Source organism: Sylvia atricapilla, chromosome Z (genome assembly GCF_009819655.1).
Source record: "Sylvia atricapilla isolate bSylAtr1 chromosome Z, bSylAtr1.pri, whole genome shotgun sequence".
NCBI classification, from domain to species: Eukaryota; Metazoa; Chordata; class Aves; order Passeriformes; family Sylviidae; genus Sylvia; species Sylvia atricapilla.
In genome coordinates, this window is record NC_089174.1 from 50,634,461 (window position 1) to 50,650,942 (window position 16,482).

At 38.1% G+C, this 16,482-nt stretch overlaps 1 protein-coding gene across 7 annotated transcripts in view; it reads right to left on the reverse strand.

Moving 5' to 3' along the window:
• SUSD1 (sushi domain containing 1) overlaps positions 1-16,482 on the reverse strand; it is a 43,446-nt gene that overhangs the window by 13,734 nt on the left and 13,230 nt on the right. For 6 of the 7 annotated variants that reach the window (XR_010745709.1, XM_066338693.1, XM_066338694.1 and 3 more), the window contains 4 exons: positions 14,287-14,381; positions 12,510-12,699; positions 11,440-11,534; positions 10,179-10,365 (listed from right to left, as the gene is read on the reverse strand). Coding sequence is in view for 6 of the 7 variants with exons in the window: in XM_066338693.1 (XP_066194790.1) it covers positions 10,179-10,365; positions 11,440-11,534; positions 12,510-12,699; positions 14,287-14,381 (567 nt within the window). In the remaining variant the exon portion in view is untranslated. The remainder of the gene's footprint in view (positions 1-10,178; positions 10,366-11,439; positions 11,535-12,509; positions 12,700-14,286; positions 14,382-16,482) is intronic. The other variant, XM_066338695.1, reaches the window with a different exon arrangement.

The window sequence follows — 16,482 nt, forward strand, 5'->3', positions numbered from 1 at the left end:
TAACAAATGCAGTGCTTATGTACAGAAAACCAAGGCTTCAGAGCTAGAAACAAAATCAGTATCATGAAGAGAAACAAAAGAATGCAGATTTCCCAAAGTTAAATTACATCAGGCAAAATATTGCTGAGATGCATGGATTTTTCAAAGAGCTGGAATACAAATAGCTGCATCTATCTTTTGAAGTATAGAAAATCATTAGTTTTGCAGCAGAAAATGAGGCTTTTTAGAAAAATTGTCAAGAGGGTAAGTAACTGTTAAAAAGGGAGCTTTATAGTATACAGCATGTTGAAAGGAGAAGTACTGGGGTGCAGTAAGGTTATCAAAGGTTAGTACTACTAGCACTTTGTTAACAATCATGCTGAAAAATCCCAGTATGTACAGATGAATTTTGCTACTCAAAGTTAGAAATACAGAGACTTTACACAAGGAGAATTGAACCACCCTAACAGCTGTTGTTTTTCAAAACTGGTGTTAAATTCACCAGCATGAAATACAAGGTGATACACCTGGGCTTCTAACAAGAATTTCTGCTAAATATTCTAATTTTCTTTGAGTAGTAGGTCTGGCATATTAGTACATCTCAGAATGAGTGTTAGGTACCAAAATGACAACAGAAAGAAAAAATCCAAAAGGATGCTCTAAAAGGTGTAAGAAACAGGCTTATGTAATACTAGAATAGTATCACCCATGGTACACAAGGCCCGTGTGTGATCATTTCATGGTGCCTGAAGTTCCAATCATCAGTTCAACAGAGCCATGTGAAACCATTTCAAAAGGATACAAGGAAGAGATGGATAGAGAAATCTTCTTATATGAGTCAAACAAAATCTAAGGTTTGTAACATATGAACATGAAATCTGAAAGCTCATATGATGTCTGCTTTAAACAGAGATGAAACTTGTGAGAGGATACAACTTTAGCATGGTGTGTCCAAACTAAAGCTAACAGGCCATACAAGCATCCTTGACAAAAATTATCCTCAAGAGAACCTCCTGAGAACTTACCTACCCAAATAAGTTGCTTTGGTAGTTCCTTTTACCAGGTTATTTTCAAAACCAGGCTATGGGTAAACTACCAGTGAAGAAACCAACTATGAATGTTTAGGATTGAAACGAGAGTAAGATTTATATGGTGGTCTACAGCTTTTGCCCCAGGGAAAGCAGAGGGGCAGGCACTGATCTCTTCTCTGTGATGACAAATGACAGGATCCCAGAGGATGGTCTGGATTTGTGCCAAGGGAGGTTTAGGCTGGACAACCACACTCATCCAGAGTGTGGTTGGGCACTGGAACAGGCTTCCTAGGAAAGTGGTCACAGCACCAGCCTGATGGAGCTCAAGAAGAATTTGGACACTATTCTCACAGGCACATAGTGTGACTCTTGGGGGTGTCCTGTGCAGGGCCAGGAGTTGGACTTTGAGGATCCACGTGGGTCCCTTATCAGTGTACTGTATGATTCTCTGAAAGCCATTGTTCTACAGCTACTTGCTTCCCTCTAGCAGAGATAGGGCAGAAACCCCTGAGAGTTTTCTGAGCTAATGAAATGTACTGCACGGCTGCCTGCAAGAACAGGAAATGGTCTTTGCTCCTGGTCTTTTCAAAACATCTGCAGCTGCAGATACTGTAAGAGGTACAGGCAGAATTTCCATCTGAAGAAAATAAATGAACAAATAATATTTGACAGCCAACCTTTAGGCCCTTTGCACATTGCAAACTTAAGCAAACATTGATTAAGAGACAGAAATTATCTCTTAATTTCAGTGGCCCTTAGCACAGACACTGTCAATAGGCAGTGTCAGGAAAATTTATCTTTCAGGGTGGTTTTATCTGATATACTTCTTCTATCTTCCTTTCTTTTGACTTTCAGGATCACCACAAGACAATATTATTAATTTCTCTTAAGAATTTTTCTATTTCCAAGAAAAACTTGGGAATTACTTTTCTAATGCCAACCAGAATGTGCATTGCATGCAACAGTTTTGAATTGTTTTTACAGATATACAGCAGAAGAGGAAACAGATGTGGACTCAGATGACAAGAAGATGCTGACTAAGGTCATAACAATTGATTTTTTCTATTTGATAGGAAAACACAAATCATGAAAACAAGTTGCCATTCAGAACTGACAGCACAAGTAAGTGGGTAAAAGAGAGAAAAATCTGAAGAAACACACAGTGCTGTGAAAGGATGGAGTCTTTTGCTATGTTTAGTTTCTGGTAAAAAATACCAGTTATTAAAAACATAAAGCACACAGAAGACAATCTACCTGGTTTAAATAAAAGTGTAGCAATGTGAAGGATATAATAATAATAATAATATAATTGAAAGGAGTAGTGTAATTTTGTTTTAGTTATCAGAAAATAAGCTCTGAAGAAGCTATTCCACATGCAGTATTTGCCCACTCTGACTTTTTTTAATAAAAGAAAAACTTTGCCAGAAATCAAACACTTGAAAATACAGTCAAAAAAAGAAGTCAGCTGAGATGTCATAATTATTACCAGATTTAAAAACTGCATGTTAAAAACATTGACCTAACACCACACAGAACAGTTGGCGGGAAAAGGAGAACACTACAGAGAAGTAACAACTTGCTGTAGGTGAGTTGTGAAGAAATCAAGATCTTCCAGTCTATTCAGGTGCTGTTAGCACCTTGCCTTTCTTAAAGAACTAATTTTTAACTCCTCACCAGCAGAACAGACCAACATATCTGTAGCAACACCAGGAAAACAGAGAAGAGCATAGCAAGAAATGAAAGTATATCCAGAGATTGTCCCACTCTGAGCACTTCCTTGTCATAGCAGTCTTATGTTAGTAACACTTGAACATTTCATAAAATGCCTCATTTTCTTCAATAAGAATCCACTAGTGATTTTCTCTCTGAACCCGAAGGCAAGCTACAGGGAAGAAAATAAGCAGGAAGTGCTTCCTTCTGAGCAACACTGAGAATTATCACACACCTCAATGCTGGAGCTAAAGCCTGCTTGGTGTTACACTCTAAGGGCAATAACAAAGCTTTAAAAATAGTAATGGAATTGAACAACAAAGTCCAAAATCACATGGCAGCTCTTCACCGAACTTGACAGTTCGAAGAAGTCAAAACAAAGACTCCTCCTAAGGCCAGGTTTTAAATAAAACAACCCTTTAGTGAAACAAGACCATTTGCATGATCTTAATTTCCTGCAAATAAGAATAAGATTTCTTTTATGTGATGCCTATATAACTTAGGCCAAAGTTACAAGGTGCTTATATTGCTTGAGTTGTAAGATAACAATTTAAACTGATACATCTATATAACCTGATATCAATATAGCCTAAATCATAACTTTCTGTTCTTATATAACCTGAATCATAGCCTTTGATACCTACGTAACCTGAACCATAACTTTTTATACCTATATAACCTGATATAACTTTCTATATAAAGTAATGACTAGTATATGGTTAACTAGCTGCTTAATGCTGAATAGACATAAAAGAAGAAAAAACTCACCAGGTGGATAGCTTCAGAGATAGATAAGTATAGTACTGATAAGAAACCAGCACATGCAAAGCCAATTAGCCACAAAATAAAGAATTTAGGCTGGCTAGGACCAGATGGACCAAAGAACACCATAACTGCGCATGCTCCAAAGACAAAGGTGAAAAGTTCAGCTGTAAAGGAGACCTTGGAAGCCTTCATCAAAGACCCCTGATGACCTCTGAATTGGGGAAGTGCAGGTGCAGTGCAAAAGAATTATCTAATGACCATGAGATCTACATAAATATATGTAAATACAAAAAAAAATACTATGTAGATTAGATCCCACACATATATGATAATGTTATAGTGATACAATAACACTCAGCAAAACTTACTGTAAAAATATACCACAGCACTTGACCAAGGTGGGTGAATTAGGTGGAGATATCCGCCTCAACTCCAGCACTACAACAAACAAATATCTGCTCTATAGACACCGGTCTATGGGGATTTATTTCCAGCCTTTTTCAGACATCACATGCTTATTTGAGGGCTTTATGTCCAAAAGGCTTTTGCTGAATTTTAAAAGAAGGAAGTAAAACACACTGCTATAAACATAAAACTAAAATAAGGTAGAGATATTATTACAATGGAAAACATTGTTTACTGTTTATATTACTGTTTGAAGAGTAATTAACTTCACTGTATATATTTAAATATAATTGTTCTAATATAGAGCGAGATTTTTCAGTTAGAGAGGAACATTATGTAAAGAGTGAGAAGGAAGGAGAATAAATAAATAAAGACCACATCTACAGAAGAAATCATTTAGATCTTCTTTAAAAACTGGTCATTTCTGGAAATCCCATTCATGTGATTCCCTTTGCTGACTGCGGCCTTTGTTCTCCTGCTGTGTGGCTGAACGTCACCCCGGGCAGCTCCTCCTCAGCAAGATCGGGATTGAGCCCCGGGCCCCGCTCTGCTGCAGCCCAGCGCCGGCCCTGGCACGGGCCCTTCCCTCCCTGGGGAGAACACCCTCCGGGGCCGGCGTGTCTTTGAAGGAAATCGGCCCTAGGCAAGGAACGAGAGGTGAAAGCAGGGAGACGTGGCCTTGGCTGGGACCCCTCAGTCTCCTCCGCGCCAGTGACCTGCCAGCCTGCCCTCAGGCCGCGAGTGCAATTCCCAGCCGCACAACACACAGGGAGCCAGCTCGTCCCCATCGGCTGCTGCCTGTGCCGAGGCACGGCCTGAAGGGCCCCGGTTCCAGCTGCAGAGCACCTCTGGGCCAGGAACTCCACCTTGAAAATTAAATTTGCCAACATCTTGGTGCTTCCTGTACGGATCGTTTCTAGGAGGTGTTCTGGTCGTCTGACCCTGCTGCCATGTGTGTAGGTGAGCCAGGGTGATCCCTGTCTCCTGCTCATCCCTACCTGAACATTTCTATGGTTTGTCATCTGCTCCGGTTTTCCTGCGGCACCTTTCCCTTGTGATCCCTAGGAACAAATGAGGTGTTGCTGAACAAATGCTCGGTCTGCTGTTCTGCAGGCCCGGGGGAGGTGTTCAGGGTCTGGCAGCAGAATGGGAGCTCGGTGCTGCTGGCTCAGGGTGTTGGGTTAGGGACCTGCCTGGTGCTTCTACAAGAGGGTCCCTGGTATGACAGCCTCCTAACCCCAGTGAAAGATCTTTGCTCTGGGAACATGCAAACCGCCACCACTGCTCGCCCCCACTTCCTAAGCTGATGACTGGAGCTTGCCTACCTAAGCAGAGGGGTGCAGCACTGTGCTGGATCAGGGCGAGCACACAGGCTTACAGTGCCACCCACTTCCTACATCCTCTGCCTGTGCTCTGCACGCTGCAGCTCTCCCTTCCCTCTGGACCTTGGCCAAGTGTAGTGGTCCTTTGGCTGACCTGGAGCGGTTTAAATGGGATGTGCGGCACATGGCAGACGGGCATATATTCATAGGCACTAACATATGTTCATATGCACCAAGATGCAAGCACTTCACAGTACCTGGCCATGGGAGAAGAGGAAAATTTGGTCAGTGAAAACTCAGCAAGGTGCTTTTGGTGCTTTCAACTTGAGGGCCTGACAGGAGACCTCATGTTTTCTTTTGCTTGTTTCTCTTCTGTGAGCAATCCACCCAAAGCAAACAGTATGAAAATCAAAGTTTTATTCCTCTTGCAAAGCACTGGCTGTAAAGCATAGACTGTGTCACTGATATCAGTTGCTTTGTAAACAGAATAAGAGAAATAATATGAATGTTCATGGTTTCACAGCTATGGAGGAGTTCAAAAAAACAATAGAGAAGCGGTGTTCGTATGAATTCATTATCATGCATTTAAATAGTCTCTGCACAAAAATACAAAGTGTATGCATATCATATTAACATGACTGGCAGCTAATTTCTCCCTCCATTAAAAAGAGTAATCATGCTCATGTTTTCATCACTTCTCCTTCCCCATTACATAAATCAGAAACTCCTTTCTTGGCGATTCTCGTGCTCTGATGCTGCACACTTTACTAGACATCTTATCTGGAGGTACATGATGTGCTCTCAGACTAAGAGCTGTCAGATCACCACACCTCCAACAGTCTTTCACTTCCTCACTGGAAAGTATATTTTGGGTTTTCCTCTCTTAAAGAACTCCCTTTATGAGAATGAGTGTAAATCTTTTCCATCCTACAACAGATCAGAATAGTCTATCTCTTATATGTGTGTGTACATCCATAGGCAGAAGAACAAATTAGACATCACAATCTGATCTGTAATGATGTACGTTTTCCACACACCAAGACAAAGGAGCAGGGCTCTAAAAGATTATACTTAATATGTGATGGAATATGTTCTTATTTGAGTCAATTTTTAGACTCTGTTTGTGAGTCTACTTTCTCATTCACATGTTCATATGAAACACAAATGAGACACACAAGAGTACATGGCCTGAAGGTAAATCCTCAGCTAAATCAAAAAGAAGAGCACTTGAGAAACATAGGAAGTACTACAGTTATCTGAGGTACACAGACTCAAGGCAAAGCCTACTCAAATCCCTTGGGAAATACATATACAAATACCTAAGGAATTGCAGCATATGTGAATAGTATGCCTTCTACAAACTCAAAATGCAGCTTGATTCTAAGCAGAAAACCAAGAGGAGGAAAAGCTAAGAGAAATAATAATCGAACCTAATATGAATTATTTTTCAAGAAGGAAATGTAATCAGTAATTACATTTAGACAGAAAAATTTATTTCTAGTGTCCAGAAACATTTCTGTCTTAGTATGTCTTAGTGGTCATAGTGGTCTGCTCTAAACCAAAAAAAGTTGACCAGACTTTGTAAGCATAGAGGCATTCATTAACTCCCCAAACACCAGAATTTTCATATAGAATCTATTCAAAGCAAAGCTCAAAAACAGATTTAAATATCAATAGAATTTTAATGTAACTGAACTGAAAAAATTACTCTTAATCAGAACATTAGCAATGAAAGTAAAATAGACCTAGCTCCTTACTTATTATTCTATTTTTCAAACACTTGAAAAATGGTTACAAAGTTCAATCACCTTAAATTCATATGTAAAAACAGGTAGTGAAATTAAGAACAATGCCTCCCCTGAGCATGCCTTAATAAAAGATATTTCAAAAGGAAAATGAGCAGAGTCACATGGAAGTAGTATAATCAATCACAAGTATGACCACAAGACATTCCCTTCTTTCTCTGGAGAGGGTGTCCTGGCTTAGTGCAAATTTGGGATAAAACCCCTGAATGGGGTCCCTCTGGGGAGCAAACCCAAACGGTCCCTCCCTCCCACCGGTCCGGGAAAGAACCTCCTCAGAGAAAAGTGGAAAAAACCTGTTTATTTAACAAACTGGGCACTTCTTCTTTCTCTGCTTCACTCTCAGAACCAGTCTTAAAGGCACAGAACTCAACATACAGCACAAACAGAGCAGACAACTGAGATTACAAGCGTCATAAAGACACTCTAGGACAAAGGGACACAGGATTCCTTGCTAAAAAGACAGTCTTGCTACAATCTTTTTACAGCTACACTATGATCATTGCTTAATAATTTTTGATAATTGATTCAATTTCTTATTTCCAGTAGACAAGTGGTGAGAGTTTCTTTAAAATAAGTTAAGACAACATAAAAGACTGTGCAAGATGCCTGTTCCAATGACCCATGAAGCATTTGCTAAACTGTATTTATCATCCGCAAGATGACAGGTAAAACCAACTTTGTGATCACTACCAAACTATTTTTTTAGAGGATGCTGCTTGCCAGGGAGAAAAACAGGGGCTTAGGTCCATGTTCTTGTGGGTTTTTGGTTTTTTTTCTTTAGAAGTAATATGGATATAACCTATCCTCATTCAGGATTAATATGGGTGTAGATATAGATGTTCAGGATATAGAGGTAACTTTCATAACATTCATTTTTAAATCTTGTTTCTTTGAAAAAATCGCCAAACTTATTCGTAGCATTTACATACTTATCGTATTCTGCAACAGTTGAAAAATTTACACAATCACTATCCTTGTCAGGAAATTAGGTCTGTTAGGCAGCGATCTTCCGACTGTTTGGGATGTGTCTCTTTACACTATTCAAGACCCAAACAGTTAAGATTTTCCAAAACTCTCAAAACGTGGAAGGTTTGTAAAAGTCAAGGAGACACGACCTCTGGATTTGCCTCCTACCTCTGTGGAAAGAGACCAAGTGATCATGTACCTCTTAAAGGATGGCGTATCAAACCTTAAACAACCCATGAGAACATAATCAGTAAAACACTTTTGTAAGTCTCAGTTGCCGTAGAACTTCTGTGCTTAAGACATAACTTGCATTTTTACAATATCATATAGCTAGAAAACCACCAGAGCTAATAAAGCCGCTTTTCAGAATTAATTTGGCAGATAACTTGAGATCATTCCATCCGCCACAGAAAAAACATACATAATTACAAACTAACTGGACAAACAAAGATGAAAATCATATACCTAGTCTTAAATTATAGGTTTTATATAAATTAAATTGCTTGCATAGGTAATGCAATTCCAAGGCATAAGACACAGAAGTCAACGCAGCGCCACCAGAAGAATGATTTCAGCTGGATCCTTTTCATCTTAGATGAGATAACAACACAATTAATCTTTTTGAAATTCCATTATTTGACAAGTTTTGCAGCAAGATCATTGCTGGCTTTTCAATTTTCTGCAATTTCTGCAAAAACTTCAAAAATACATACTTACATGTTTTTTTCAATGGAAGTAAAAAAATAAGAAATGTTTGCACATCAACTTTTAGACAAAGACTCCTAATACAACAGAGCAACACCTACTTTTTATTGCTTATTGAAGAAGATAACTATCAGGTATAAACAGGCGTGTTAGTAAAATCTTCTTTCAAAATAGAAATGACCTGATTTTTATGCAAAGACCTTTCCCGGGGCTATGCATGTGCATTTGTTAAGCACTAACTCTGCAGAGAGGAAAATATGCCAGCTGCCAAGACACAAATACCATTTCACACAGCACCTGCTGCAAAGTGTTCTCTAGAGCTCTGCTGAGTAAGTGACCTGATGCAATCCTGCAGAAGTGAGGAAATGCCACAGGAAGAGAGAGTAAAGAGCTTTTCCTTTTCTCTGAGTATGAATTCAAAAATTACCTCTATCAACAAAGTTCTGAGATATCTTACTAGCTTTTTTTAACAAAGACTCATGTACTCATGAATTCATGGGCACTACTTTTGAGTGACAGTTAGGAAACTTGTGACATGAAATTACCAAATCATTACCGTAATTTCATTTTAAAAAATGGAAACAAACAGGTCATTGTATATCTTGAACAGCAGCTTTAAGAAACAAGAGATGTTTTACCTTTCATGAAGCTTAAAACCGTCATATTTACTATTGAAAATACAGCAATGCTATCAATTTCAAAACACAAAGCTCCAGCTCTTCCTAAGCAGTCAGAAGAGAATTGATTCCATCTAGTGGCAGAACAGAGTTACAGATGCTCAGAGAGCTTTCATATTTCTTAGCCATTTTAATTTGTGTCCCTGACAGGAAGAGTGATACCATCATTGAACACTGTACCGCACTTCATCTAATACAGAGAGTCTGACTGTACAGGGATGGTGAAAACTGCTCTAAACTAAACAAGACCCATAAGATGTTTCTCATCATGGCATTTTAGTGACATATATCTTGCTAAATTGTGAAGCTGAGGCTCGTTTTTCAGAAGCTTATTTGCTCAAATGTCTTTTATGTTTTATACTCTGACAAAGCAGAGGCAAAAGAATCTGTATGAGGTACTTGCAGATTCCCATACTCTGCTTTAGATTCTTGCAGACTTCAATGTTTTTTTTTTTTTTCTGTTTTCACAAATACCCATACAAAGTGCAGTTGAGCTATTATCTGCACCATGGAAAGAACTTTTTCTTAAAAAGTGACTTAGCCCCAACAGGGTGGGGAATTTAACTCAGCTGTCCTAGATACCAGTCTTGTGTCCAACCCACCAATTTATCTTTTCCCGGGTGTCCCAAAATGACACATCAACACTCCACACCTCAATTTCTCTCCCCCTTCCACCTCTGAACTCTACAATGGACAATTTTGAGCATGAAAAGTATACTTTGGCAATCCAACGCTGAGATCAACAGATTCACTTGAGTCTCTTACACTCACTAGGTGCTTTTGTAAATACATAAAATAAATGGCAAGACCTACCTGTAATTTGTGTTGTCATAGAAACAAGCAGTGAAAAATTCAAGGCTACCATGGAAATATTAATAGAGTAATTGGTGCCTGGTTGCAAATCTAAACAAACTTCAGGAGCTTGCTTGTGTGTGAAAAGTTCAAAAGTCATTTCATGAAAGAAGTTCTTCTGATACCAACGCTGGCCTTGCACATGGAACTGTAAGCAAACAATCACAGCATGAAAATTGAAATGTTATAATACATTACTTGCATTCAGCCATCTCATGCTCTTAATTAGAAGAAACAGCAAAAGAGCAAGCACTGCATACCATGTGTCAAAACTGTTGGCATTGATAGTTACTCAAATTCCATTGCTTCCAAATTTTTATCTGTCTTGATTATATCTGATATTTTCCAGGTTCTTTCATGTCTACTCCTAGTCTGTCCTTTTTTTCATTAATTTCCTCTAGACCACATTTCCTGCTAACATATGGACTTCCAGTAACAGTTTACATTCATTGAAGTATATCGTCCTGGTGAATTATAAAAGTAAGCTCACATGAACATCTGTCCAGTTTCACCCTGAGGATCGAGACAAAATCAAATTATTTTGACCTGTGTCAAAATGCCAACTACACTCTGGGATCTGTCTACAGACACCTGTATTTCCAGGGAAATCTTCAGGATAATGGGTTCTGTTTTTGTTTCAGTAAGATTTTGTGTTTTATTGTTGATGACTGAAATGATCATGAACTCACTAACTTAAGGCCTCTCCGGATCAAATGATTTCTCTGTTAATGAAACTAAAATGCTTGCTGAATATAAATTGTGCATTAATTTTCCTTTAAATATATCCTATGCCTTCAGATAATCTCTTAGTGCCTCCTGGCACAGGGAAACTTGAGACAACAGAAGGTGGTCAAGAGACCTGGCAGAAGAATTTCATGTAGAAATTCCCTGTTGGGATAAGGGCAGACTGAAGACATACCACAAGGCAAAGTGAACTGACTTAGTAGATAGAACTGGAATAGTGTGGGTTGTTTGCTTGAACATTGCAAACTTAAAAGTACAGATAAGGAGAGCAAATTAAGAGTTAAATATGGGAAAAATAAGCAAGAAACAGGGCTGGAAGAGAAAATGGTCTTTCTTTAGCTGCTATGCAAGATTATTCTTTGGAGTTTTTTGAGACATTTTTATAATGAGGAACACTGCTAGCAGTGAGTGTTTGAAAAATTAGTTTTTTGATTGATAAAAGTTGCTTTCTAGATTCAAAATATAGATTGTCACTTACTGAGTATCTGTCTTCCACATCAGTTCCCCTGACATTTCTCCTCCATTTCAAGCAGGTATCATTAAAAATTAATACATTATTGAAAGCTTCCTTTACTGTAGAGACAATTAAAATAGAGATCAACTTATTTTAAAAACTTTACCTCCTTCAACTTAATTGAATAGCTGATAATAAAACTTTAAAAAAAAACTTTTACATTTAATTCTCTTCTGAGACAGAGAGGTAGGTTACAATTTCTTTTTGAATGAACAAAGTAGATAAGTAAAGCATGATCATTTTCCAGAGAAACTTGCTTTTGGAAAAAGCCAAGCGTGCTATTCAGGAAATCCAATACACTATTTACTTGTCTGGGCCTAGAAGGTTATAATGACAGAGAGATCAAGGGTTCAGGCCTCCTGATGTAAATAAAATTATCACAGAAAAATTTGGCATAGTTGATGCCCTTTAGGAAAAAACATGTGATCAAAAGCATTTTTGTGGAATCCAAAAGCAATTATTTCTCAAGGTCTGTCTCACCAGAATTAGTATGTCATGGGGCAAGCCTAAAGTCTCCATGACTAAAATACTACAGAAGTCCACTGTTAGAACATGATTTCTGTAACTGCCAGGACGCTGTTAATCACTGGTAAACATAGGAGCATTGTGTGTAATGCTCATACCACTTAGATTAGTATTGCATAGCCAAGCAACAGGGAATTCTCCTACAGGCAGAGAATCATATTTCAAGGCAAAAAATGGAAACCAGTAGGCACTGTACCATGGACCAAAATTCTGTACCAATCTTGTCTCAGCCAGATGGCAAGTCCTGAAAAAGCAAATTTGCCAAATCTTTCTGGAGGGCACTTACTGCCACTGCTCTCCTTGCTCACAGAGTCAATGGCCAACTGAGCAGAAATAAAAACATCTTGCAGAAAAAGAAGACACTGAGAGTGGCTACATGCATGTAGTCAGCAGTAAGAATTATGATGTGTAGGAAACAGCCCCTTTTCCTGTCTGTTAGAGTCAAATTAGCGAACTATTCAGCACAGTAAGTTCTTTTATAAGCACATAGAATACAAAATACAACCTACCCTTTGTTTGAATTGTTACTGTAACAGAGACAGTGATATTTGCAGGAGAAGTGGTAGTTACGTTCACCACGTAGTTACTTCCAGAGTTCAGATCTAAACAAACCTTTGGATTATCTTCACTTGTACTGATGTTAAATATCACATCTTCTGAGACTATCTTCTCATCCAGTCTTTGGCCCAGTATGTGGAACTATTGAAACAAAGACAATAGTGCAATTTCTTGTGGTTCTCCAAAATTCAGAATACTAGCTTATTTAATACTACTGGTTCTTAAAGGGAACACAGGATTACATCTTGTTTAGAGTATCAGTTCAAGAAAAAGATACAGTTTTTTTGCTATCTATGCGATGTCTTAATAAACTGGATCTTTATTTCTTCTGGCTGTTAAAATTATTCATATTTTTTCATAATTTCCAGAACAGATAGAAGGAATCTATTATGGAATCTAACCCAATCTATTAGGAACCTAATCTATTATGGGCCCTACAAAGATCTCCAACTCAAACAGAAAGGTGTAAGCAAATATTGTTTCTTGTTTACAACACACAGACAGAAATTACATCAACTTGTTATTTTATTTCCCTTTTGCTAGTTTTTCCTCCTTGCCCCACAGAAGCAGTAGTAGGATGGAAAACCAAACAACAGTAAAAGAAAACCTTGTCTAAGGTTGTCCCAGTGTCATGAAAAAGAAGTCTGTTGCTTGCATGACATGAAGGGACAAAAGCTCACCTTCTCTGGCTATTCTGAAGTGTCTTTCAGATGACTGAATTCAGGAAAAGTATGTGCACACAGCACATTATACCTGAGATCCATGGCTTACAAGTTACCACTGGCTACATAAAAACCAGGTTTCACCTGTTAGGGGAACTGGGAAGCTTATTTTCCATCTCAGCAGAGCTCAATAAAAGTATACAAACTAAAAACACTTTGGTTATAACATAAGAGGAGAAAGATGGGTTGTTTTCCAAAATTATTACCCAACTTTGAAGTGTTTTCCACATTAATGTACTTACCCTGGACACCCTAAATAATCTCTTTTATTTTTCTCCTTACTTGGACATACTGAAAAAAAGGGAAAAAACCAAGACCAAACAACACACACCAAAAAAATCCCTTTCCTGGGATGTTATTGGGAAAACATGGGAATTCTTATCATGTTGTTTTGGCTTTCAATAACACTCACCGAACTATTTGTTTTGCTTCTGTGAATGTATGCCTTAATTTTTACGCTTATACTCATGTAAAAAAAAAATAGTTACAAAGGTCATTTTCAATTTCCAAGAAAAACAGTTCTGAAATGTTCAGATTTACATTAGTTGAACCTTTTGAGCAAGGCACACGATTTCAATAACCTTGCATTTCTAAAACATGTGATATCCAGTATCTGCAAGTGACACACTGTTCAGTTTGGATACTTGTCAAAGACAGGGAGAGAGCCCAAGTTTTGCAGTGTTTTCTGTGGCAATGTGACCTTGAGCTCTTCAATGGAACTTCACTAAAACATAAGCTTAAGCTGTAACCTCTTTCAGATTCAGGCAGGCATTCAGGTGATTTACTGGAATGAGACCCACAAGATTTTGAGCTTTTCACCTACCTTTAGGCATTTTCTTCTTTCCTAAGCCAGCCAGTCACCTTTAGGTTTCTAAGTGTTCCACTGTGTAGATCAAGACAAACTACCATACAAACAAAACACACAAAACAAATATCCACTGCTGAATCAGCAGATATAACTAGGACAAAGTTACTCCCAATGTCAAATACTTCCATTATTACTTACTGTGTACATCTCCTGCACTCCCAGTCTTCCAGTTTTCTTTTGCCACCTCACACACGTTTCATTGAATATGGATAAATTACTGAATAATTCCTCCTCTGTGACCAAAAAACATGAGCACAGAAAGAAAATCATTATTTCTCATGCAAATCTTATGTTTGGAGCAACCGTTTATTTCTTACTTTTTCAGTGGTTTGGTCTTGGGGATTTTTTCCTCTCCTTTTTTGTCCAAACAGGTAAAAATCAAAGAAGGTAAGCACATGTTATGTAGAAATTTCTCTTAATTGTGTTGGCTCCTAAACTTAAAGTAACAGGCTAACTGAAGAAGCATGTCCTGAGCTAATGACTGTGAAGTCTTTAAACATACAGCCAAAAGTTCCTTAAAAGGAACTTTTAAGAAAGCTTCTGTGTTAGACTGGAAAAGAGTTTATTTGTAGATGAATGAATGTTTTGGTTCATTTACTTGGGCTGCTTTTTAAAAGGTGTTGACATTTTTTTCTTGCAATAGAATAAATAAAATTAAATAACATAGCAGAACACTTTTCAAAACAAGCATAGATTAAAACAATGGAGCCCACAGAACCCACCACATAGGAAGTACAGTTGTAGCAACCAGAGATACGTCCCTCAACACACCCCTGTTAATTTACACACTTACAAGAGCAGGCTTTCTCAGAGACAAAGCACAGCTAGGAAGGTCAGCTCATCCATGCTTTTTTTCAGCAGGTCTCTCACTGCTGTCATTAGACACAGTGTAGTTGCTCTCACATGATGAGATAACATGCTCACCTAGCTAAGAACAAAGCTCCTGGTCTCAACTCAGATCAACAATGAACATATTTACTCATTTCCTTCACCAGCCTTCAACTTATCATTCCTTTGTCCTACTACCATATTTTCTTATAACATTCACTACAGGGCCAAGGTCAAACAAACCCAACCTTATATAGATTCTAAGCTGAAAAACAGTTACTAGCTGCTGAAAAATTGGAAGGTATTTATAGGACAGCATTGGTAGATTCTTCAGGGAATATTCACAAAATAGTTGGTGCATTGTTCTGCTGTATAGCAAGCACAGGTCAGGGCACTCTTCCTCTGTATATAGACTTCATTACTGTCTCACAGGGGCCCCCTTGTAGCATATGGGCATCAAGATGCCACTAAAATAAATCAATACATTAAGAGTTTCTAGCATTTTGTACTTAGGCAGCTAAATTAAACTACAATGTAACTGTTAATGTATTTTGCAGTCCTTTTTCTTTCTTTTTCTTTGATTATTAGAACTGCCATAAAACTGTTTTCTAATGTTATCTCCCTCTCCATATAGTGAAAAAATCTGTTTCACAGTACTGCCTCAAAACTCGGCAGTCTAAGGCTTCTCTACCAACACAAAGCAAAATATTATGTTCATTTGTTGTATTTTTAAAATCAGACACAGTTTTATTAGAAGAGGGGATAGTAAGAAGGACTCAAAGACAGAGGGAAAATGTTTCCATATCCACAAGATCTGAATTGAAATGCATAACAAGGAGGTGGGGGGGACAACAAGAGAGGGAGTAATCTGCAATACTTCTTAGCAAGAAAATCTGCAACTTGACTTATGAGTTCATAAAATACAGCTAAAAAAAAAAAAAAAAAGGGAAAATAAAGCAGCAAACAACAAAAGTGATTGTACTGGGTATTTTGACAAGGAAAATAAACAGTGGCCTTCTTGGAAGGAAGGCAGCAGAATTAGTAGCCTTTTTTTTTTCTCTCTCTCTATCTACATCCATTCTTGTTTTTGTTATACTTTCTGAACTTTGAGGACAAGGCCATCAGGCAATGACCATAAATTCACAGACTAGCTGGCAGATCTTTTCTCAAAAGTTTCCACTATAAATGGATGTGAGTGAAAAAGCATGAAAACCTGTATGGAGCAATTACCACAACAAAATCTTCAGCTTTCTGAGGAGACTGCTTTTTCTCCATTATTCTTACTGATCACAGAATCCTTGTTTGGACAACCAAATATACAGAAGGGGCTTGGTTTAACATTAATCCCAGTAGCATACACATGCTATCCAGTAACAGCACAAAGGTTTCTCTGAAAAAAATATTCTGCAACTAAAGGGAGACAGGTTCCTTGAAATGTTCATTCTACTGTGAAATTTAATAGTGCCAGTGACTTACAGAGCTTGGAAACTGTCTTTGTGAAACACA